Source organism: Podarcis liolepis, assembly GCF_965112155.1.
Source record: "Podarcis liolepis genome assembly, chromosome: Z".
In the NCBI taxonomy this organism is placed as follows: domain Eukaryota; kingdom Metazoa; phylum Chordata; class Lepidosauria; order Squamata; family Lacertidae; genus Podarcis; species Podarcis liolepis.
Window position 1 is genome coordinate 38,934,911 of NC_139570.1, and position 25,261 is coordinate 38,960,171.

Consider the following 25,261-nt stretch of genomic DNA (forward strand, 5'->3'; position numbering starts at 1 on the left):
CCAGGGACACAAATGCCTAGGTATCACTTTTTCTTATTAAAAGTTGTTTACTTCCTTGTACAACTGATGGCTCTGACACACCTGAAAATCAGGGGCTGCTATGTGGAAATTTAGCTAAGGAAAAGGAAGTCCTGTATTAGCAGAATCCAAACATTCTACCAATCAAACCATAACCACACATATGAAATTTCTTTGTGAAAAGAGGGTGGGGAGAATGAAAAGACATGAATTCACATCAACAATGTAGGGCTTTATTTTGAATGCTTAACCTAGAGACTGAGTTATGACTTTATTAAAAAGACAAAGTATCTGAGAAAAATCAGAACAATTATTTCGTTGTACAAATTTGATTACCTGTACGAGGTTTTGCATTTTAGTTTAAATCCTAAAAAAATAAAGCAACGGGTGCAGGGAGATCAGGGGCAGCCATTAACACCATTTATTTATGCTGACAAAGCAAAATATAAACCAGGACATTCTTTTTACATCTTGGAAATGTACTCACTAGCAGGGCTCGGAGAGTCCCATCATGCACACCAAATACAACTTTGCTGCTGAAATTTTTAAAGAGCTTATTAAAAACAATAGCCTCCCCAAAGTCAACCCCCTGAATGAAAGATCAGACTAGTTCTGATGTTTTGCTGTTCAGATTTATTTCATTAAAGGGAAAATTTATGTTCCTATGTTTTTTGGAAAAAAAGAAGTGAACTAAAAATAAAATCACAAGTACTACAAAACAGGTAGGTAGGTAGGCGGGTGCTCAGAGACGTTTCAAAAGCTGGCAAGAAAGGTAAGGTAGGGATAAGAGGAGGGAGAGAGATTTAAATATGCACCCCTATTGACAATATACAACACATTTAGATAATTTAAGTATATAAAAGGCAAGAGGCAGCATTTCAGCAGCAAAGTGCTAAAAGGGTATGTCACAAAAGAAAAGGGCAAAGCCACATCTCAGAGGAAATACGGTGTGGTTGTTCTTGGGGGGATCACACGTTCTGAGTCTGGAACTGCACGGAAGAGCTTTGGTTCCCTTGTATTTACATCTTTAAATACCATGATTGAGGCAATATTTCCACAGCGATAGCAGTAGTTCGGAGCAGACCACACTGTGACCAACTTCTCATCAAACATAAATTTATAACCTTCGTGCACCAGCTGGTGGGCTCGGCAGATGAGCTTTAAGTTGTTGATATGGACAAACTAAGGTGTAAACAAAAAAATAAGGAAGGAAGTTAAGGAAAATATTTACAGTAAAAATGTTGGAGGTAGTGCGCGCGCGCGCACGCACACACACACACACACACACACACACATGCACGGACGCACACGCATTCTATTCCACTGACAAGGAGCCATGGCAACACTTCAGAAGCCCAGCACAAAGACACAGAGCAGGAGGCAGCGATGTTCTTTCTCTCATACTAAAGTCTCCTTTCAAATACTCTCTTGTTCTCTCCCCTTAAACTCTCAGTTTCTCCTTAAGAGTTGATGCTTTTAAAATGTGATCCTGAAAGCCGAATGCAATCTTTAAGAATATGTTAACCAAACTAGGCAGCAGTGACACAGCACTAAGGCACTTTCAATATGAAGTAACATGAAGTGCAACCATTTTGATTACTGTATCCAGACATCCTACACCAGTGTTGTATTTTCCAATAAAATATCCCCAAGCACAAGATTTATACTATATAGCAGTGTGTTGGAAAAGAACCTAGAAGATGGGAGTTTGAATATCCACTCAGCCATGAAGCTCACTGGGTGCCTTTGGGTGGGTCTCAGCCTCTCACCTTAACCTACTTCATAGGGCTGTAAAGGTAAAGGGTAAAGGGACCCCTGACCATTAGGTCCAGTCGTGGCTGACTCTGGGGTTGCAGTGCTCATCTTGCTTTACTGGCCGAGGGAGCCAGTGTACAGCTTCCGGGTCATGTGGCCAGCATGACTAAGCCACTTCTGGTGAATCGGAGCAGCGCACAGAAATGCAGATTACCTTCCCACCGGAGTGGTACCTATTTATCTACTTGCACTCTGACGTGCTTTCGAACTGCTAGGTTGGCAGGAGCAGGGACTGAGCAACGGGAGCTCACCCCGTCACGGGGATTTGAACTGCTGACCTTCTGATCGGCAAGTCCTAGGCTCTGTGGTTTAACTCACAGCACCACCCACATCCCTTTATAGGGCTGTGGTGGGGATTAAATCAGGAGGGGGAGAACCACATATGTTAGTAACCTTGACCTCTTTGGAGAACAGGTGGGATATAATAAAAATAATAGTACTATTAGCACTTGTACCCCCAGCAACGTGAATAAGATGGAATGGGCACACCCAGTCTTAACTTGCCTCGTGCAAGTAATAGGATATCAAATGCAACAGTTGTGTGAAGCAAAAACAGAATCATAAAATGAAACTGTTCCCAAAACGCAAACCTGTTTTCTGAGGCAAACACAGTCTTAAACTCCCCATCATTTCTCTTTCTCAGGCAATACTTTCTGATTGCAGGCCAGAGTCACTGCCAGAGACATGGTTGGGAAACTGGGTTTTCTTACCTCATTTGTGACTTTTGCCCCAAACAGCCAGCCTGCACCTCGGGGACTTATGGCCCAGGTATCCACATCTTCTGGGTCAGACCAAACAAGGTCACAAAAAGCTCCTTTGTGTGGGATCTCTTGGTTGCGCTCGATAGTCCGAATCTGGTCCAGTGTTTTTATGTCTGGAGACAGGCCCCCATGCACACAGAGGATTTGCTCATCTATTAACTTGAAGGGGAAAAAGACAGAAGGCGAAGATGTTATTAGGACCACAATCCTGAATTTTTTTAAAAAAAAAAAACCTTTGGTAAATGTATAATTAGAGAAACAGAGACAGAAAGTCACTTGTTATTCACTTAAAAGAAACCCTTACCGCTGCTACTGTGAGCATGTCAAAAACTTTGGTGCAGTATCTCCAGGCATTAGCATTACCATATTTGGTTTGGCATTCATCTATTGGAGAAAGAAGCAGGGGAAAGAGGTGAAGAGAATAATGTTTTAGTCAACATAATTTCTCAGACTAAACTAGACGGGTTGTAGGAACAACAGCGGAGATAGGAGCTCCCATGTTGACTGAAAACTCAGCATTATCTGTTCACCTAATCACTCATTTAATTTGGGTTGCATCCAAAATTCATTATAATCACAACCACCTTATAAAACAGATTTAACTACTTAAAAAGTTTTATCCTAACTGGTTCACATTTCTTGAATAACTTGAAAAAATGTGTAATCATTTAAATCTATCATGAAGAAAGAAATGCTCAATGAGCAGATGAACATGATTTTTACATCAATTGTGAGACTTTGACAGATATGTCTTTTTCAAAAAGTAAATTAAATATAATTGCATGCCCAGCATCACTCAGCGTGCCCACAAACAACCTGCTCCATTTTGAGTCCAATACTCCATTAGACAAATCTAATTAAGCCATATTCTTCCTTCACACACAGTTGCAGATACAGGTCCAATCAGTTGTCCATATTACAACATATTTTTAAAGCACTGTTCATTCCGTCGTGTCCCCGCCAGAATCCTGGGAACTATAGTTCACTCCTCAGAAAAGCAATTCCTAGCAGCCTCAACAAACAACAGTTCCCAGGATTCTTTGGTGCACTTCAAAATATATTGTGAGGAAAATTAACACAGAATCTCTATTTCTAGATCTTAGCACTACGCATCACTCTAAGATTCTAAGGACAGCTTCCTACATTATAAAGCAGAAGCTTATGCTTGTTTTAACAACAAACCCCTTGTTCACAATCCTTCTAAAAATGTTCGAAACTCTACAGGAAGGGCTAGGGACTTTTTCAGCCCAAGGATCACATTCACGTCTGGCAAAGTTGCAGGAGCCACAGCCAGTGATGGGTGGAATCAGAGGCAAAAGAAGGTGGAGCAATTAGAGTTGTTCGTTTGTTTACTTTTGTACAGGAGGCTAGTTTCTGAACACATTAACACACCCCTCTCTATCCTCCATCCAGACAAGCAAGAGTTATTGTTAGTGTTAAAGGACAGGCAAGAAGGCTCAATAAGGATGTGAAGAAGGGAAGGTGAGCTGGATGGCCCGGGGTGAGTCTTAAGGTCCAAACATAAGAGGCTTGGAGGCCACATCTGGCCCCTGAGCCAGAGGCTCAGCACCCTTCTTCTACAGCTTCTAAGAGGACAAGCCAACTCATCACGCGTTTATGTTGATTATAACTATGAAACTGAAGGTAGGGTAGGAAGAGAACTTACCATAAAATCCATACACTTGAGTTATCTGTCTGCTCTCATGATTCCCACGTAAAAGTGTGATGCGATCAGGCCATTTTGCTTTTAGGGCAAGAAGATAGGTAAACGTCTCAAGGCTATAATAGCCTCGGTCTACAAAGTCACCCTGAAAAGTTAAACACCGTTTTACTATACTGCATGACATGAGACACTCAGGCTGCAATGTTACAAGCGCTTGAACTCTGAGGCACTTGTATCAGACTAAATATGCATAGGACTGGGCTGCTAGCCTCTGCTTCCAGAAGTATATGTATGCCTGCTTGCTTGCTTGCTTATTTATTTATAAGACTGTTTATCTGCACTTTGCCTTTAAGGTCCCAGGGCACAACACATAATTATACAATTAAAGAAAAAAGAAAAGGAGGGATAGTAAAACAGCTTACATACTATTATAAAAACAAGCAATCCCCTTCAGAGGAGTCAGTAGACCAGGTACTTTTTTTTAACTGCGGCAGCCCCCAAGTTGTGGAATTTCCTCCCCAATAGGGCTGAGCAATATCTGGTTTTCAGCATTGTGATGCATCAGCAGCTAAATACTGCGATATAATAATATATCATAATATCTGAAATGTATCTTGGCTGCTTCTTCCCACCTTAGGCAAGGAAGAAGCAGCTGAGATACCTTGCCCAGCCCTACAGATGAGCCATACCACTTCAGCTCATGTGGGGCGTAGGGGCTTCCTTGAAGGCACACGCAGGCAGGCAGAACAAGGGGGGGGGAGACACATGCAAGCACACAGAGAAAGAGAAAGGGAAAGCAGACACACACGGGTGGCGTGTGGAAAAAGAAAAATACAGTAGTACCTAAGGTTAAGTACATAATTCGTTCCGGAGGTCCGTACTTAACCTGAAACTGTTCTTAAACTGAAGCACCACTTTAGCTAATGGGGCCTCTTGCTGCTGCCACGCCGCCGGAGCACAATTTCTGTTCTCATCCTGAAGCAAAGTTCTTAACCTGAAGCCCTATTTCTGGGTTAGCGGAGTCTGTAACCTGAAGTGTATGTAACCTGAAGTGTATGTAACCCGAGGTACCACTGTAGCAGGAAACTTGGGAAAGAAGAGGCTTAAGTGGTGCAAGGTTTATTTATTTATTTTCTAAACTCTGAATAACCCCATGGCAGAATGCCGATCCCAGCACCTGCCAGCCTGCCTAGAAGCAAAATTTATGGCAGTGACGCCAGAGGAAGTTCCCAGTCTACGGCTGCTCTGTGGTTTGCTGCCCCCTGCAGGAGGCAGGGGAGAGCTAATCCGTCAGAACAACGGACAAAAGCATTCTGGCTTGGCTTCATAAGGTTTATCATCCGGGCAAATATTTTGAACCAGTTGTCATCAAACTGGTTTTCAACTATCTATCACAAAATCACCCAGGCCTATTCTGCAGAGAAATGCATTTGGCTGCTTCACCATACAGTTTTCAGTGAGTGCTGAACACTTCTTTACCTTGGTGTTTGACATCTGAAATGTGCATTTTTGGGACTTGTTCTATTTCTGTGACGCCAATCTGCTTTAACTGTTTTTAATTCTGAATTTTAACTTGCTGTCCTGGGACCTGCTGGTGAAGGGTGGGCAATGGATTTAAATAATGAATGATAACAGGGGATGACAATGATTGAATCTAGGACAGTAGTTCTCAAAGGGTGTACTCTACCTTTAGGTAGACTAAAGGACAATCAAAGAAACACCTAAACATTTCAGTGTTGTGCAGCATAGTATAGTAGGAAAATATTTTATTTTAGTTGCAGGATATGGAAAGATATCTTTTCAAAGCAAGAGCATCAAGTGATACTGAGGACAATCCTAACTGAGATCCATAATTGTACTGGAGAATAGTATTGACTATTCTTTTACAGTTACAGATAGGTAGCCGTGTTGGTCTGCCATAGTCAAAATAAAAAAATTCCTTCCAGTAGCACCTTGAAGACCAACTAAGTTAGTTCTTGGTGTGAGCTTTCGTGTGCATTTCGTGTGTATCTGAAGAAGTGTGCATGCACACGAAAGCTCATACCAAGAACTAACTTAGTTGGTCTTTAAGGTGCTAATGGAAGGAATTTTTTTATTTATTCTTTTACAGTTCTCCTTGACATATTGTTGGGAACAGGGATTTTCAACTCTGACAAATACGAAAGATCATAAAAGAGAAAGGATTCTCTGTGCTGTTAAGAAGAAGAGTTTGGATTTCATATCTCGCGTTATTACTACCCGAAGTGGAGTCTCAAAGAGGCTAACATTCTCCTTTCCCTTCCTTCTCCACAACAAACACTCTGTGAGACTGAGAGACTCCAAAGAAGTAAGACTAGCCCAAGGTCACCCAGAAACCGCATGTGGAGGAGCGGAGACGGACACCTGATTACAAGTCTAACACTCTTAACCACTACACCACACTGCTGATAAGATGAGTGTGCCTCAAATTAGGCCTAATATAAATAAGATTCCACAGCAAAAGAAAGCTCATACCGAGGAGTCTGTATACATACTTAAGGTACTACGAGGCTCGTTTATAATTATATTTTGGGAATGATTCATGTTCTTATGTAGCTGTGTTGTTTTATACTTTCTGGATATCCTGTGATATTATAAAGTAGTTGTGTTCTATGTTATAAACCTGGCACTGCTGGGAGTTATTTCTTTTTGTTTTCCAATATATTTCTTATCAATAAAAAAGATCTGTGTGGCATGAGCAAATTTTAATTCTGATGCAGGACCTTTGATGTATTAAGCATGTGCTCTAACACTGAGCTATGGCCCCTCGCAAGTTCTAGGATCGTGACTGTTAAAAACTGTACTTGCAGAAAACCACAACCTCTGCCCTTCTACTCATATAAAATACATTTCAAATGTTCTGTTCAGATTCAGAACCTCACCTATCTCAAGTAACTGATTCATGCAAAGTAGGAATTCCCACAATAATGAAAGTTGCATCAATAATAATAAGATACCCCCTCACAAACAAACAAATCTCTTCCTCATTGCCCTGAAAAGAATTTGAACCATTTTCTACTTCTACCAGTTTTGTACAGCGCTGAGCAAAGGTTTGAAATTTTAGGAATGTGAGCAATCAAACACTTCAATCCAAGCCTTCATTAATTAGATTTTTATTTTCTGAGATGGTAAAGAGAGAAAAAAGCAGAGGCAAGACACAGCAAGCAAGGAAACAGGACCCAAATTAAAACATACACAGAGCCCCCTGCTTTACCAAGTCATGGATGTACTACATTAAAAAACCTGCTAGTTATTTTTAGAATTTAATTTGTACATACCATAAATATATAGTTTGTGTCAGGAACCTGACCTCCAGTTCTGAACAATTCACATAAATCATAAAACTGGAACACAAAAACAAAAGGAGGGAAGGCTTGTATCATTAACATTCTGTGATAAACCAAGAGGATAACAAATTCAACAAAGAATGGCATAACTTTATAGAATACAGCATATTAAAGAACACTGGAAAAATTGTAAAAACTCTAGCAGGATTGATATAGCACCTGTAATTTAAAATGACAAAGGATAAAAATGAAGTACAGTATAATAATTTGGATAAATGTAATTAGATGCAGTTTAAAAAGGAAGATAAATTTTGGAAGCCAAGGGGGGGGGGAAATCAGGGGGTTCAGGGAACCCCATAAAGGTACTGATATGGACTACAGTTTAATGTAAACAAGTGTGTGTGTAAAAAATTTGTTTTTTTGAAACTCTGAAAATATTTTTTTTAAAAAAAAAACATTCTGTGTTAAACCCAAATGACTTAAAACGCCCCAAAAGTTATGAACTTTCGGTTTTTTAAAAAACAGGTGGCTCTGAAAAGCATCTGAAGAAAATGCACAGGCTGGACAGACATAGGTGTGTTAGGGGATGTTCAAGTGTTAGAATCCCACATTCAAACAGCTAAAATGCTACTACTAGCTAGATCCTGGGGATTACCTAAAGTGTTTGATGCTGAATCAGTGCAAGGCAGACAACATCTGAACTATTCCTCATAAATATTCTGTGTTCAATTATGGGCCTTGGTACTCGTTTCAAAAACTAATGTTAATATTTGTTTTATGGTTTCAATGGTGCATTGGGAGGAAATAAGTATTCCACGCATCACTAAGTGATGCTCTCCCTACCATGCCCAACCTCTTGACCAACATTTAGTTCTCGCAAAGTACACCTAGACTATCACTTCTAAAGCACTGCAAATGCACCACCCACAACGAGATACTGCCATAACTTTGTAACATGGCATCACTGCAAGTTTCTCTATTTTTTAAATCTTGCAATGCAAATCATAAGCAGCACCATTGGTTTTACTGCAAGAGTGCAGATCTAAAGGAAGCCTTTGATTTAATCCTGCAAGCTTCCTCTGGGCACAATATCTATAACCTTTGAACAGAATTACTTCTGTATTAGAGGCTTCAGGGATAATACTCCTGTTAATGTTAAGCAGTTCAATTAACTGCAGTCTAAAGGCCAAGAACCAAAACCAATGAAACTATGTAGCCTGGTTATTCAGAAAATGATTCAAGGAGTCTACTCAGGTGGAATCTACACACGTATAAAAAAACGCTGTGAAAATGCATTTTTAAAAAAAAGTTTTGAAAAATATATTGAATTTGCCATAGCTCACCCATTGCCATCTAATGTCTTTGCAACACACTTAAAATATTTCATTTGCAGCTATGCAGATGAGTCCCCATTCTGCAAAGCTGGATTACTTGTTTGGAGGGGGAAAGAAATGAATAGATCATGCTTACTTCCAGAAAATTAACACACTTTGCTCTTGAGTACACTCAACCAACCGTCACTTCTGAATTTTGTGGAATGTATAGTATTATCATTATGAACAAATGACAACAAAAACATTTTCTTTCAAGGTATAAAAAAGGGAGGGATATTATGTTGCATTGCTGTTTCCATGCCCCCCTAGTGAATACTTGCACATTCTTTTACAATGCAAAAGATTGTTTGCAAATGTCAATCCTTTATTATTGGAGGGTATAGCATCAAATGAACAATCCATATAAAACTCCACCTGTCCATGTATGTCACCGCAGACTGTAACTGGTGTAGACACTGGCTGCACATTAGATTCTTCTAGAAGAAGGTCACAGACGTAGTCACACAAGCGCTACAAAGAGAGAGTGCATTTTGGTCATTAATACAGGATTTCTCTGCATTATGGTCATCACAATGGCACATAGCCAGTTAACAAGGTTAGGAACATGTCAAACCAGAAACTTGTGAAAGGGTCAGCTTTGTAAACATGTACATTGAAGTTACTAACCCACAGGAACTTTAAGCAGCTGTCTATAGACAACTGTGGTGGTGTTGTTGTTGTCATCATTTAGTCATGTCCGACACCTCATGACCCCATGGACCAGCGCACACCAGGCACTCCTGTCTTCCACTGCCTCCCTCAGTTTGGTCAAACTCATGTAAGTAGCTTGGAGAACACTGTCCAATCATCTAGACAACTGTAGTTTGTAAATAAAAATCCTCTACAAAACTGTCCTTCCAGTTTACCTGGTGGAAACTCTTACTTCCTCTAGGAAATTAGGTCACACATCTCAGCAGTTAATCCAACTGTGATTTTATTTCCTGTTAATTACTTCTGATCTGTGAAAGAGCCAGTTATCCCAGATTTTATCTACTTTTCTCAGAACTGTCAAATTTCAATCGGTGGCAGAAGGAAGATAACAGCAGATCAAACATAAATTGACCTCTCGAAAACAATGGCTTCACAATGAGGGTTCACAATGTGCGCGGGTCATGATTCGCCGCTTCTGAGCATGATGTCATTTTGCGCGTCTGCGCACGTGGCAAAACCCGGAAGTAACTGGCTCCCGCACTCATGTCTAACTCTGAGCCCATTGTTAAATTGCTGCCTAGCCTACCTCACAGGGCCGTTGCAGGAATGGAGGTGGAACTCTAAACTTGAAGGTAACATAGATAAATGCACTTGAGACAATTTGATAACAACAGCAGTAATATTAGAAAAGTCAACACAACAACAAAGGTATACATAAAGAAAAAAGATTCTACCCATTAAAAGGCTCAACACCCCCACTCAAATTCAACCTACTAGTTTAAAGTTCCCAATTAAGGGTCCGGGAACAGCACCCAGCAGGTCCAAGGGACTCGCTTATCTTGCTAATTGCACAGTGAAAAGCCTTTCACTGATTATCCAGGTTCTGCTTTCCTTGCTGGCAGGGAAAAACTTGTTGCTAGATGGCAAGTAAACTGGGACTGGGCAAAAACCTTTGACACAGTTTCTTAGGGCTCCTACGATTGTAGGGGGTGAAGAGGGAGAGAGAGTGCAAACCAAGGAACTTGCTTATCACATGCTTATCTTTTTTTAAAAATGTAAAGGATCCCTTCCCTTTTTAACTGAAAATAACTTATAATTGCTTTCAACTACCATTAAGTTTAGAGAACTCTAACACTGCATGTAGGTAGAATTTCAGTAAATCTTGCCTTCTGAGTTTGGGATTCATGTCTCATCTAGGAAGTGCAACAGGGGAAATAGTTAAGCAGACTGTCACTATGATTAGTCGTATACACTAAACAGCCCAAGAGAAGATTCTATAAATAAATACAATATAATAGCAGCCTTCTACAATGCAGTCTACATAGAGTTTTACTTCAAATGGCTTGAAGTATCCTGGTCTTTAGAACACATACTGGAATTCTTGTTATAGATTTGGGGAAAACCCCCCTCAAAACCTAGAAATTAATAAATTGTAGAATTTTGATTACCTGAAGGGAAAATTGGAGGCCAGTGGAAAAGTACAAGCTAAGCTTCATTCCAAACCAAGGCCTCACCTGAGACAGAGGGATTTACAAGACAAAAGGTGTTGATGGCCCATCTAGGAGGTATTTTGGACCTGGGCAGACAGAAGGTTCCCAAGGTAACTGAGCATGAGGTGACAGGAACAGGTGTTCTGGGAAGAAAGAGCTCATCAGAGAGTGGGTGGCACCCAGCTTTTGTAACAATATGTTTTGGGTAATTTTTTACAGAAAAACAACCAGTAAAAAACAAATTCATGATAAAAGATGGGATCTTTGAAAAGACCAAGGAGTACTACAGAGCAGGAAACAAAAGAGTATCAGGTGGTGCCACCCATTAGTACTGTTAATTCTGTGGATACTTCCTAGTATGCTTAGTGTCAGCGCGTCTACTAGTGTTATATCTCATATCTCAATCACAGAAAAAAACAAACATCCGTAAGTACAATGATGACGATCTTCTGGCTAATGAAACTATGACGCCTGCTACGCTTCAATGCCATTTGGAGACAAAACATAACCACTACAAAAAACAAACCAATAGATTTTTTTCAAGATCAAACTTGCAGTTGAAGAAGGGGCAAAAAGCCATAGGAAAAACTCTGGTGTGACCACTCAGGAGAATCAACCTTAGCTTCTTATGATATGACAAGAATCATTGCCAAAGCAGGAAAGGCTCATGCTATAGGGCCAGCTATATGCAAATGAGTACTTGGTGAGTCTGCAGCTAAGGAAATCAACACAGTACAGTGGTATCTCAGTGTACAAACTTAATCCGTTCAGGAAGTCCGTTCTTAAACCAAAACCGATCTTAAACAGAGGCGCACTTTCCCTAATCAGGCCTCCCGCCGCCGGTGCCCTTCCACCATTCAGATTCCATTCCTAGACCGAGGTAAAGTTTGCAAACCGGGACACCACTTCTGGTTTTGTGGAGTTTTGTAAACCGAATTGTTCGTAAACAGGACTGTTCTTAAACTGAGGTACCACTGTACCTCTTTTGAACAACACTGTGAAATGAAGCATATATGATATGTCTGATTATATAAGACTCTCATTTGAAGGGTCCAGACTTACAGCGATTCTCTGAATTACATGATGCAGTATGACTTTTTCTGACGGAATCAAAATTTCCATGTGATCAATTTAACAACTTTGTGCAGTTGTGTATGGTAGACTACTTAGCAGACGGTTTCACATAAACACTCTCAACACAAGCTTCCAAGGTAGCGATGTGAATATTTTTTACGTTGAAGATAAGATTGAGGCAATGATTTAAAAATTATGGTTATGGGCAAGCTGAGAAGATGGTAGCCTCACTAATATTCCAACGCTGGAGACATTTCTGGAGGCTACTGACGAAAAATTGATACCAGAAGCAAATATTACACCACTGAGCACCTCTGACTAGCTTCAGAGATTACTTCTCTGTATCAAATCCTGAAAACTCATGGCTATAGAATCCTTTTGAATGTGATGTACACCTACTTCTTCTTCGCCAAATCTTTATTAGGCATTACAAGTATAGGTAAAGGGACCCCTGACCATTAGGTCCAGTTGTAGCCAACTCTGGGGTTGCGGCGCTCATCTGGCGTACAGCTTCCAGGTCATGTGGCCAGCATGACTAAGCTGCTTCTCGCGAACCAGAGCAGCACACAGAAACGCCATTTACCTTCCTGCCGGAGCTGTACCTATATATCTACTTGCACTTTGACGTACTTTTGAACTGCTAGGTTGGCAGGAGCAGGGACGGAGCAACGGGAGCTCACCCCGTAGCGGGGATTTGAACCACCGACCTTCTGATCGGCAAGTCCTAAGCTGTATCAGCAGAAGAGCAAGATGCACTTGTTGACGTGATTAGTGATGATTCATTACAATCATTTTTCAAAGAATGTAGACTGGACCAGTAAGAAGTTAGTTGAAAAAGCTTTGAAATATCTAGAAGTTGGCTTGATTTTGAACCAGATTTGAGAATAAAAGTGGGCAATATTGAACTGAACGTGGAAGGAAATTTGGGGGGGGGGGGCAAAAAAGACATGATTTCTCCCATCACATTTAGGTTTAGTGTTTTGCTGGGAGCCGCCCCAAGTGGCTGGGGCAACCAAGCCAGATGATCGGCAAGGAAGCAAGCAAGCAAACAAATAAATAAAATTAACGTTTAATAGCTGCTAGACATGTCATAATTTGTTTACTTGTACTATACATGAATAAAATTAAATTTCTCTCCTCCCCCCCCCACAATTAAGTCTTTGCCATTTTTTGTTGTAATATTACAAATTTTACGGTTATTTTTAAGTATCCCTAAAATGATTTGCTTATTAGGGATTCAAAAGTAGGGGGTCCATGGCTTGGCTTTTAAAAAATAGGGGTGCCCAGTAATTAGCTAATTGGGGGACCACTGATTAAAGCGTTTCTGCGGGTGCCCGTGTTGCCGCTACGCGCTGGGGCGGCTTCCGTGAAAGCGGAAACTCGAGAGCCCTACGTGGAAAGAGAGGGGGGAAGGGGTCCCCACTCGCCCCCTGCCCCTCCTAAGACCCAACCTCCCCTCCTCCTCTTACCTTGAGGTCGTTCTCGGGCAGGTACTTGCAAAGCCGCGCAATCTCCACATACTTGTCCAAGTCCAAAGGCGCCATTTTGGGAGGGCAGCTTTCTCGGGGGAGAAGGTGGGAGGTAGGAAAAGAGGGGGAAAAGAGAGAAAGAGAGAGAAGAGGAGGAGGAGGAGGAGGAGGGTGCGAGGTAAGAAGAGAGAGAGGACTGGAAGCGAGGACACGGCAATTCCTGATGGTGAAGCGGGAAACCCACTCCCTCGAATCTCCGGATGAAAAAGGGCGAATGTCCCTTAAAATAAATAAATAAATAAGCGAAAGCAAAAAGTAATGAGGACGCAAGAACGCCTCCTTCTCTCTTCCTCTCGCTCCCTCCCCTCCCACGGCGGGAGGGAAGCCAGGCCGGAAACGAGGGGACCCACTTCCGCTGGAGGTTCGAAACTCGACGTCGGGAGACTGATTTCCGATAAGATTGAAGACGACTACCGGCTTCTGCCTCCTACAGCGCTCTGAGGTGAATCCCAACCCCATTGCATTCTGGGATTCGTAGTCTGCCGCAAAACCAATAGCTCAACGCCACAGGGAGGTCGGGATGTAAAGTGGGTGCCAGACGGTGCTCTTTTGCCTTTGTTTACCTCCCCCACCCAGCAATTCTTTGTTATATTTATAAAAAACCAGAATACAAGAACACAATACAGGAGACACATGCCAATTCATCTAAAGGTTGATTCACATTTCATCAGTCCAATTATATAAAAATGTGCCTCATTAGTTAAATGAGATCTGCAGTATGTATGTGTTTGTGTGCATATATGAATATTGTACATAAAATGCAGTTTACGCCAGGTAATAACATCCACAGGGTTACATGTGTGTTGTGAGCAGGTTCCAGTCATGTTTTCTCTGGGGTGTATATGGGCAGTTATCCCTTATAAGAGCCAACATAGATTCCGAAATCCAGCATCGCTTGAGCTCTGCGAGTCCAGCTTTCTACTGATTGAAGTGCAGTGTTTGAGGACTGGGAAATTTGCAGGGAAACCAAAATGCTTGTTTACAAAGCTACAGTACTAACAACCTTACTGTATGCTTGTGAAACATGGACCACTTAGAAACGCCATCTCCAACTCCTTGAAAGATTCCATCAACCCTGTGTCCGGGGATGAACTACACATCACTTGGGAAGGCAGGTGAACTAATGCCAGTGTAGTGGAAGAAGCAAAGAGCACCAGTGCCGAAGCAATGATTCTTCAGCATCAACTTCGTTGGACAGCTCATGTTGTTCTGATGCCTGATTATCGTCTTCCAAAGCAACTACTCTATTCTGAACTTTAAAATGGAAAGAGGAATGCTGGTGGTCAACAAAAAAGCTTTAAAGACTCAAGGCAAATCTTTAAAAATGTAGTATAGACACCAACAACTGGGAAACACTAGCCTGCAAGTGCTGCAATTGGAGAACAGCCTTTACCAAAGGTGTCATGGGCTTTGAAGAGACTCAGACTCAGGATGAAAGGGAGAAACGTGCTAAGAGGAAGGAATGCTTGGCAAACCCTCACTGTGATCAACTCCCGCCCGGAAACCTATGTCCCCACTGTGGAAGAATGTGTGGATCCAGAATTGGCCTCCATAGTGACTTACGGACTCACTGTTAAAATCATGTTCATGGAAAACTATCTTACTCGGCTACGAGTGATCGCCAAAGAATAAGATATGAAATAAAACTGTTCTTGGCAACTGGTGTTCCTATTCTTCTAATCTTTTTTGTTATTTCTTTTTGTAAGTGCAGTGTTCCAGAACTGGCTATGCCACAGATTAATCATATCTGAGGATGGGCTAAACTAACTTATAGGTGCTGAGAGGAAAAAGGGAGGCTTTTCCTAGACTGCAGCCAAGAGGACTAACTGGATGAAAGAAACAAATATTTTTAAACAAGGGATGGTGGCTGATGTGCCACAAATCATTTGTAACCCAATAGATCCTGAGAGCTGTCAACCAATTCTGTCAAGAGCAGATAACTATAATGCACTCTATATGGGGCTTCCCTCATGTTTCATCCAGAAACTGCAGTCATTAAAGTATCTTTTACAGTGGTACAGAGGCCCCATTAGCTAAAGTGGTGCTTCAGGTTAAGAACAGTTTCAGGTTAAGAACGGACCTCCAGAACAAATTAAGTTCTTAACCTGAGGTACCACTGTAGTTGACTCCTCTCTTTGGATTAATCTGTATTTGTGCTGCTTTTGTCTGGAATTCTGTTGTTTTTGTTGTAATTTTATATTTATTAAGCAGTTGTTGTGTAACCCACATGGGGACCACATGGTGGAGGGCAGGTAAAAAATGTTGGTCTGTATCTAATGTTAGGCATACACAGAGCATAGACCCAATGTAATTAATGGACAGGCCCATTGATTTCAGTAGGCCTACTCTCAGTTGGATGCAACTCCTTGTAAGACATTTTGAATAAACAGATATAAATAAGAAATATTTTATATAACTATACATGATACACCTTATAAACATATTAATAGCAGTCTGGCCACCAGCAATCCCACATATCTGAAGCAAGCGGAAGTAACCGTGTGTGATGAAATAGGAAGAGATCTGCACATGCTCGGAAACGATCTCACGTGGCCCTCTTTCTTAAAAAAAAAATAAGCGGGGAGAAAAGTATGCTGCACCTTAGAATGAACTGAGGAGAAAGAATATGCAATTTAAAAGTGTGCAGCAGCGGGGTGGTTTTACCGTGAAGCGCTGTCCGCTTGCACAGTAGCCACGCTGAGGGCGGAGCTGCTGGTCGTCTAGCAACGGACCCGGGGGCGGGGCGTCGGTTTTTTTTATCTCACCCCTCTCCCTCGGCCTGCATCCATGGGGCCGGAGCCGGGCTCGCGGACGGCGCTGCTGGAGCTGAAGCCGGGAGGAAACCCGGAGGAAGGCAACTGGTGCGTTCTCGAGGCGGGGCATCAGTGCACGTGGGATGCAGTTTGAGGGAGTTGACGTGCAAAGAGAAACAGGGTGCGGGGAGGTCGGTGCTGAACTGAGGCGTGGGCCCCCTAGATCCGCTTCAGCCTACCTGGAAGGGGCAGCCATCGATCAGGGAGCTCTCTCGCCTGTGCCCCCCAACAGAGGGGAATAGCCTTGCAAAGGGAGTATTAATTTGCGGAAGATGACATGCAATATGCAGTCAAACTCTGCGGCCAGAGGCTTAAATTATTAATAGCCCTTCCTTTACAAGATTCTGCCTCCGATAATTTACTCCTGCCTCCGATTTTATAGCGGATTTCTTGCACGCCATTCATTTCTGCTGTTGCTTTCCTAGGTTGAATTTTAGACCGTAGGCTCCGCGAGGCAGGGCCCTGATCTCCTGCAGCCCTGTCAAATGGTCTGCACGCATCAGTGAGAATTCTTGCATTACTGTACTAATGAAAATGCATAAGTAAATACTTTAAAAATGAAAGAAAGAATTACAGTATTGTGTTTTGTAAAGAAAAATCCAATAAAAGGGGGAAGACAACACCTACAATGTTCTAATGCTGCTTTTGACAGGTTTTTATATTAATTGTATTGCCATGTTTATTTTATAGCCCATCTTTAATTCAAAGCTGCTCAAGGTGGCCCTTATAGTTCTCTTTCTTCCCGCTTTATGCTCAAAACAACCCTGTGAGGTAGGTTAGGCTGAGAGTGAAGGGGCTGACTCTAGGACACCCAGGAAGCACCATGGCTAAGTGCAGACTTGGAATTTTGTTTCCCAGACCCCTAGTCCAACACTCTTAACACCACACTTACTGTACATTTTGAATTGTAGTGTGGGGTATGGATCTTGTTTATCGCTGTAGGGGGTGGCGACTCTGGTAATTTATTTATTGGTAGTATTACCTTATGATTGTGTTGTGGCTCTTTCTTTTGAAATATGCAAACCTCAGTAAAGAACTAAATTTTTAAAATGTTGTGCACATCAACCTCTCCCAACCCTAGTGCCCTCCAGATGGTTTAAAGAACAATTCTCGTTATCCTCAAAAGAACATGACTGCACATCAGGTTGCAGAAATCTGGTGTACCAGGGGATGAGGGTGCTATCCTGTATATTACTGTGTATTATTTATTCGTTTGCCTATTATATTTATATCCCACCTTTCTCCCAAGTTGGGATTCAACATTTTGAAGCAGCATTATAAAATACAAAGTAATAAAAACAAACTAGTTAGCAACAATATACGGCCTAGGACCCTCGTACCTACGGGACCGCCTCTCCTGGTATGTCCCACAGAGAAATTTACGGTCTGCAAATAAAAACACCCTAAAGATCCCAGGCCACAGAGAGTTTAGGTTGGCCTCAACTAGAGCCAGGGCTTTCTTGGCCACGGCTCCAATCTGGTGGAACGCTCTGTCACAAGAGACTAGGGCCCTGCAGGACCTGACATCCTTCTGCATCCTTGATTTAATTAATTTTATAATGAATGTTTTAGAATGTTGGACTATTTTGATTGTTGTTAGCCGCCCTGAGCCCGGCTTCGGCTGGGGAGGGCGGGATATAAATAAATTTTATTATTATTATTATTATTATTATTATTATTATTATTAGCTTAAAATACATCAGAACACATTTGGAACCAGTAATTGAAATCCTGTTTGTCTTGACAGCAGCCCAGTAGTCAGCATCGCCTGTACCTTAAGTTCCCAAAGGCCTGTCTGAACAGGGAGGCCTTAGCCTGCTGGTGGAAGGATAACAAGCTCATCTAACCTCTCTTGGGAGGGAATCCTATCTAGCAGACACAGAAGGGGCTCTCTCTCCTGTCACCACCTAATGGGCTTCTGGTGTTGATGGGACAGAGAGAAGACAGTCTTTGCCAAGAAGGTGCATTTCAGATCTTTTAGATGACAACGACCTTGTTGGCTAGAGCTGATGGGAGTTGTAGTCCCAAATACCTGGAGGGCATCCATTTGGCAAACGCTGCATAGCATCTTCTGGTATGTGATCTCATGTAGGTAAAACAGCACCATCCACCCACAACAGGCTTGGAAGAACTTGAAGTTTTTCAAAAGTTTAAAATGAACTTTTTAGGGGGGCAAGTGATTGGACCCAGAGAGGGCAAAACAGCTCACTTAGGGTGAAATGTACACACTGAGCAAGGAATAATGGCTGGCTTCTGAGAAGCAGGGAGGAGAAAATTTGGTGGTGGGATGGAGTATCCTGGAAGAGAGGCTGTCTGGCAGAGTCCATACTGCAGCATTTGTTTCACTCTTGTATGAATAATAAGATTGGGGTATTCATAGTATTTTGCACATACGCCCTCAATAATCCATAGAACAGCCCAGCAAGGTTACCCAGCCTTGTTTTATCCCCATGTTGTAGATGGAGAGGCTGAGAGTGACTTCCCTGGGACTCTCTGACTGAGTTCATGGCCCAGGGTTACCCTGGTTCCCAGCTCATCCTAGTAGCTGCTACACCATTTATGCATGTTTGTTCGATGGTGTTTACTCCTGGGTAAGTGTGCATAGATAGCATTGCAGGCTTAAAGAGACACGCTCCATCTTCTGCTCCACATGGAACAGCAGCCTTGCTGAGATCCCTTTTGCTTATTTCTCCATGCCAGGTATGCCCTTCTCCTACCTGGGGACAGTCCCTGTGCCCGTGTGGGGCAGAACTCCTTGTACCTACCTCCTGCAGAGCCAGGCAGCAGGAAAGGGAAAGTCATCCTTGTCGGGGGAGCAGACCCGAGTGGCAGTTTTGCCGACTCCTACGTCATGGATCTTGGTAAGGGCTAGAGTGTCATTAGAGCAGGAAGGAAGCATATGATATGTGGCAGAATTCAGCTTCTCAAGCAAACTGCTTTTGTTTTGTTTTTTGTAAAAAAAAAAAAAAGCAAGTTCCTGGTCCTCATGGCTGCAATGCAGTAATTTTAGACTTGGATTCATGGGGTTCTTTCTCCCTCTTTAGGTGACGATCTGTATTTCTTCACCAGGTTTCCAAATGTGGTAAATCTGCTCCACTTCCCAGTGGGGAGGAGTTGCGGTAGACCATGTGGCCACCCACTCCGGGGGGGGGGGGGGCGAGGGACTTTGTCTCCCGTTGCCTGGGGGTATCCCGGCCACGTCAGAGCCCGGCCAGCCAATCCGCTGGCCGGTGGGGTGTGGCCGGGGACAGTTTAAACTGAGGAGTGAGCCAGAGGACTTCCTCTTGCATGGACAGGGCTCCCCCTACCGGTGGTTTACCCTTACTGGACTTCCCGCACAGTGGGCAGGAGTCAGATATAGTCAGGTCCAATCAATGCCTAAGCCAATACTGCTCACATTCTGTAATTCAATAAAGTTGTGGCCAAATTTGCCCAATAACATAAACTGAGTATCTGTGTCCTTGTGTGGGTTATTTTCCAACGAGGGGGTGGCTGCAGGGTCTCGACACTCAAAGGAGCCCTGTGGCATTTTGGTGCCCTGGACTTCTTCCAAAAAGCTCTGCCCTGGTGGTGCCATTGCCATAGGGAAAGAGAGGAGGACCTCTGGCCCACGGGCCAAACCTGGCTCACCAGTCCACTCCATTTGGCCCACCAGGCCATTTTGGGAAAGCCCTGCCCACCCACCCTTTACCTGACAGCAATTGCAGAGAGTGCTGCTGCTTTTAGGTCCTGCTTGTGGGCTTTGCATTGGGGCATCTGGCTGGACTCTGAGCAGGGGCAGACTTTGGTAATATGGTGTGCTGAGTTATGACAAAATCTGGCACACCAAAATGGACCATCTCAATTTTGCTCTCCCTCTTTTGGCGCCCTATGTATGGGAAGCACCCACACTGCCCGGAATCAGGTGCTGCTGTGAGAACAGGATGCTGGACTAGATGAGCTCCCTTTGGCCTGATCCCACTACCAGGCTCTTACGTGTCTTTCTGGCTCCCAGATGCACACTGCTGGACGGCACCTGCCTGGCGGGGTCTCTTGCCGCGCTATGAGCATGCCACCTTCATTCCCACAAGCTGGCCCACGAGCCTCTGGGTGTTTGGAGGAGCCAGTGAAACTGGGAACAGGAATTGTGTGCAAGTTCTGGACCTCCGTGAGTATTAGTTATTTCCTTTTCATTTTATTACTTCTTGGAGTATTTTTTTTTTTAAGATTTCAAACATGCAGCTGTCCAATTTCTAAATTTATTCATATCCAATATTTGCATCTCACTATCCCACCAACGAGCTCAGAGCAGCAAATATAGCTCTCCTGAGAATGGTTATCCTCACAACAACCCAGTGAGGTAGGTTAAGCTAGGAGAGAATGATTAGTCCAAGTTCACTTGGCCTTAATCAGGGGGTTGAACCCTAGTTTCTCAGGACTTAGTCCAACAATCTTACCACTACACCACACTGCCTATCTGTTAGATGATGAAAATAACAATAAAACTTATTTCAGAGTGGTAGCTGGGTTGTTGTACTGCAGCAAAAACAACAGTGTCTTGTGTCACCGTCTATATCTAATAAATTTATTATGGCATCAGCCTATGCACACTACAATCTGACTTCTTTAGATGCATGAAGTATTATCCTGAGTTACTGCACTGGTGGGTCAGAAGGTGGAATTGTGAGATCAGAAGGAAATAATATGTAGAGATGGTGATAATTGTCTTTTAACAGTGGCCATTGACATACACACAAAATAGTTGGTTTATAACATCCTAACATCCAAGCCGTTGGTCAGCAAACTGGCACATGCAATTTGATTTAAAACCCCCAAAATGTTTCATTTCAGTCCCTAACCTATAGCACTAAATCTCTTGAGGAACTACAGTTCAGTAGTTTCAAGTTCTAGTTTCTCTTTGACATTCTTTTGAATCAAAGTACCACTAGATTAGCCTTTCATTTAAGCACTCGCCTGGTAACCAAAGGGGACTAGGAATTCCATTTCTTTCTTCCACACGTGACGTGTAATTTGCACCCACCCTCATTTTCTGTGCCTATAATTTACGTGTGTACCACCCCCAATTTTTCTATATTGTAGCTTACAAATATTTTTGTTTTCCACGTTAGAAGCTGGAACTTGGATGAGCCCTAAGGTGAGCGGCACTCCACCATCCCCTCGGACTTATCATACATCCTCAGCAGTGATTGGGGACCGTTTATATGTATTTGGAGGAGGTGATAAAGGGGTGGATCCAGTCAAAGACCAGCAGCTTCACATCTTTGACTCTGGTAAGCTTCCTCTGCTTCTGTGCAGATATTTCCCAAACCAAATGTTTAGCTGATTCCCCTGGGCCTGGCAGCAGAAGGAGCAAAGTAGGAGTTGAATCCTGTTAGTCCTACTTAGAGAAAACCCGTTGAAATGGATAAACATGACTAATGTAGGCCTTTTAACCCTATGTGTGGGAAGCAGGGAGCAAGGCCCTTGAGGTAGCTGTTGCTTCATCTTAATACATTTCTCTCTTGCCACCTGTAGCCACTCTGACATGGCTGCAGCCAGAAGTTCAGGGCGACCCTCCTGCTCCTCGACATGGCCATGCCGTGGTGGCTGTCGAGAACAGGCTGTACATACATGGCGGATTGGCTGGTGATACCTTTTTTGATGATCTCTTCTGCTTTGATACAAGTAAGTACTCAGTGGTGCAAACTTTGTGGAAAGGGATTATTATCTTCCCACCTTGCCTTAAAAAAACAACAACCCATAGATCTTTAACTTTTAGAAGCCACACATTATAAAGCCTTAAAGGCTAAGAATGTGAGAAATACTGTAGGATCCTGATTACAGTTTCCACCTGCAGGCTGTGTTACTACAGAATTGCGGTACAGCCTTAAGAGGTGGTGTGGGGTAGTGGGTAGCGTCCAGGAAGACGAGGAATTAGATCCCCACTCAGATCTCTCTGGGTGACCTTAGGTTAGGCATAATCTCTCAGTCTAACCTACCGTGCAGGGTTATGAGGATACAAGGGAGGAAAGGGGAGGATAACCGTGTATGCTGCCACAAGTTCCTTTATGGAAAGGCAGACATTAATGGGAAAAACAAATTCTAAATACTATTTAGCCTTCCTTTGCTTCCTATTTTCCAGGCATTTCCCATCTGTTTAGGCCACCGCCCCCAATAATCTTTGCTGTCATTACAGCTAGAAACTTAACTTTGAAGTAACTGTCCCAAACTCTTTACCAAATTCATTTTCCTGTTGCAGAATCGCTGAATATGCATGCAGCCCTGTTATGTGTGTTTCAAGCTCAATTTGCTTAAGCTTTGCACCTGATGAGCACTGATGTGGATTGGTTTAATGTGCTTGCAGCTGAAATGAAGTGGGAGACCCTGTCGGCTACTGGATCGGTACCAGCAGGGCGGGCAGCCCACTCAGCAGTTGTGTTTCAGGGCCATTTGTATATATTTGGTGGAATGGACCCAACAGGAGCACTGGACACAATGTATAAATATCACATAGGTGGGTGTTTCTTATGATATTTTTGGTTAGCTTCCCTTGGGAACATTATACTGGGGAGTCCTCTTTGCGCATGTGCCATCGCCAGCAATTTTGAGATGGCAGCCCCAGCCATGTAACCTCCCCGCATGACAATCTTATCTGAAGCTAGTAGTGGCTGAAGCTAATGGGAACTGTAATCCAAAACAGAGAGTGCTTATGTGGCCTCTGATTATGTAGTGTGACTCCCCCCGCCCCGGATTATAAACAGTCACCACATACTAAAGGGAGTGGTAGATCAGAGGTAGAGCTCACCTGTTGCATGAAAAAGGTCCCAGGCTTAGTTCCTTAATTCTGCAATTTTTTAACAAGATGGAGAGGGAGGAGCATCAGGGAACAGGTGATATTGAAACAGATCTGCTTGCAACCCTGGAAAGTTGTGGTCAATTCAGAGTAGGCACACCTGGGCTACGTGTGCAAAAGAAATCTGATATGGAATAAGGCAGCTTCATGTTTATCAAAAGCATCTATAGCTCAGTGAAAGAGCAGGTGTTTTGCATGCAGAAAGGTCCCAGGTTTAATCCCAAATATTCTCCAGTTAAAAGGATCTTTTGCAGCAGGAAAGGGGCTTCTCTCTCTCTCCTTTCTCACTAGTGGAAACCTTGAGGAGCTGCTCTCAGTATTAGGCAGCAGTGGGCTAGATCAGGAATAATAGTATGTAATTTATTATTTTTACCCAACCCATCTGAACTTGTGGCTCTGCAATATGTTGCTAAATCCCCGCCCTTGGCCATGCCGGTTGGAGCTGATGGAAGTTAGGAATCCAACAGCATCTGGCAGGCCATGAGTTTCTTACTCCTGGTCTAGATGGGAATAGTTTGAAAGGTGCCCAAGAGCCGCTCAGGGTTTCAGTGTTCCATAACACCCACAAGAGCCCTTCTGGTCTAAATAGCCCCACATACTGTTCTCAGTCAGCAGCCTGCAAGCAGGAATTGTACGAAACTGCAGTCTCCCCTTTTTGATTCCAAACAACTGGTTTGCCATATCCTCCAAGAATCTTTCTTTGCTGCTTTTAAAACCATACAGCTGGCAGCCATCACTATTCACATGTATGTCACTTAAAATGTTAAGAGGGAAGAGATCCCCAATATTTCCACTCCCTGTAGAAGCTTCACGTCTAATTTTCCAGCTCTCTTTTAAGATTGACAAATCGTGATGTTTTAATTTACAAGAAGCTGCTGCTTTCCCCCCTCTTTTTTTGCATAGTTTTCTATTTATTTTTAACTGCAGAAAAGGGACATTGGACAAAGTTGGAGTTTAAAACTCCTGTGCCTTCTGCTCGTCTGGACCAGTCTATGTGTGTTGTTCCATGGAAAGTGTCTTCCAGTGAGGACAGCAACAGGAAGGAAGGAGCTGGAGGCTCTAATGGAGACAATCTATCTCAAGGCTGCCCAGATGAACACTTGTGCTTAGTGTTTGGTGGAATGGATATTAAAGGGGAAATCTACAAAGACAGTGCTGTAACGCTTCTTAAGTAAAATGTTTTAAATAAATGTTTAATAATCTAAATCTGCCTCCCTCCTTGTAATGCAAGACAATCCACATTTTGTGCCGGGGGACTACAAATTAAGTGTGTGTGCATATTTCTGCCTCTTGAAAGTTTCAGCATGTCCAGTGGCTGGAATGGCTGGGAAAGGAAGGGGAGTGCTTAATAAAATACAAGTGAGTTGCCCTCCTTTAATCAAATTTGGGTGGTTGACTGCTTCATATTACTACCTTGGAAGTGAAAGACCCTCAGAAAATGAAATGTGTAGTTTCTACAGGCACTGAACCCCAAATGGTGCTCTCTTGCCAACAATGGGATGAATCAGGATATGTTAGAAGAAGCTAATAAGAATTAGTGCTGGAGGGTTCAGGATTGGACAATTTCCCATATAACAGATTTACTGCACTGAAACAGGAAAGTACCATTAACTCCTAAGGGCACACAGCTTTTGCCAACAATGGGCAGCAGATTGTAATTAACACAGGTTATTGGCCAAGTGGTTTCATTGCATTAGCTTATGTTGACGAAAGAGCCAGACAGCTTGAATACAGTGCCCCGCAAGACGGAAAACCCGCTAGACGAAAGGGTTTTCCGTTTTGGAGGTGCTTCGCAAAACGAATTTCCTATGGGCTTGCTTCGCAAGACGACAATGCCTTGCGAGTTCCTGCGGGGTTTTTTCCCTCCCCCCCTTTTCTAAGCCGCTAAGCCGCTTATCAGCTGATCCGACCAGCAGATGCTTCGCAAGACGAAAAAA

The 25,261-nt window shown here is 42.9% G+C and overlaps 2 protein-coding genes across 3 annotated transcripts; one reads left to right on the plus strand and one right to left on the minus strand.

The window, feature by feature from the left end:
- Positions 1-229: 229 nt before the first annotated feature.
- On the minus strand, positions 230-14,131 carry PPP6C (protein phosphatase 6 catalytic subunit). Its single transcript, XM_083485575.1, has 7 exons — positions 13,620-14,131; positions 9,311-9,406; positions 7,554-7,619; positions 4,261-4,402; positions 2,899-2,978; positions 2,544-2,753; positions 230-1,200 (listed from the first exon to the last, which is right to left on the minus strand). Exons 1-7 carry the CDS (start codon positions 13,692-13,694, stop codon positions 952-954), a joined length of 918 nt encoding a protein of 305 aa, XP_083341701.1. The 5' UTR covers positions 13,695-14,131; the 3' UTR covers positions 230-951.
- A 2,106-nt stretch (positions 14,132-16,237) lies between these two features.
- On the plus strand, positions 16,238-24,530 carry RABEPK (Rab9 effector protein with kelch motifs). Of its 2 annotated transcripts, XM_083485576.1 has the most exons (8): positions 16,238-16,540; positions 18,952-19,083; positions 19,193-19,353; positions 20,487-20,639; positions 21,601-21,762; positions 22,007-22,156; positions 22,836-22,985; positions 24,252-24,530. In XM_083485576.1, exons 2-8 carry the CDS (start codon positions 18,998-19,000, stop codon positions 24,497-24,499), a joined length of 1,110 nt encoding a protein of 369 aa, XP_083341702.1. In that variant the 5' UTR covers positions 16,238-16,540; positions 18,952-18,997; the 3' UTR covers positions 24,500-24,530. The 2 variants fall into 2 exon arrangements, with proteins under 2 accessions (XP_083341702.1, XP_083341703.1); XM_083485577.1 differs by lacking the exon at positions 18,952-19,083 and having other exon boundaries at positions 16,239-16,540.
- The last annotated feature ends 731 nt before the right edge of the window (positions 24,531-25,261 follow it).

What these genes read in the sequence shown, in the direction of transcription:
- PPP6C (XM_083485575.1), bottom strand. Translation starts at nt 13,694, where the DNA reads ATGGCGCCTTTGGACTTGGACAAGTATGTGGAGATTGCGCGGCTTTGC. An exon ending in ACACAAACTATATATTTATG is followed by an intron (nt 4,403 to 7,553) that starts GTATGTACAAAT and finishes TTAACTTTTCAG; the next exon opens with GGTGACTTTGTAGACCGAGG. An exon ending in TCAAGTGTATGGATTTTATG is followed by an intron (nt 2,979 to 4,260) that starts GTAAGTTCTCTT and finishes TTTCTCCAATAG; the next exon opens with ATGAATGCCAAACCAAATAT.
- RABEPK (XM_083485576.1), top strand. Translation starts at nt 18,998, where the DNA reads ATGGCCCAGGGTTACCCTGGTTCCCAGCTCATCCTAGTAGCTGCTACA. An exon ending in CTCCTACGTCATGGATCTTG is followed by an intron (nt 19,354 to 20,486) that starts GTAAGGGCTAGA and finishes TCTGGCTCCCAG; the next exon opens with ATGCACACTGCTGGACGGCA. An exon ending in TCTCTTCTGCTTTGATACAA is followed by an intron (nt 22,157 to 22,835) that starts GTAAGTACTCAG and finishes ATGTGCTTGCAG; the next exon opens with CTGAAATGAAGTGGGAGACC.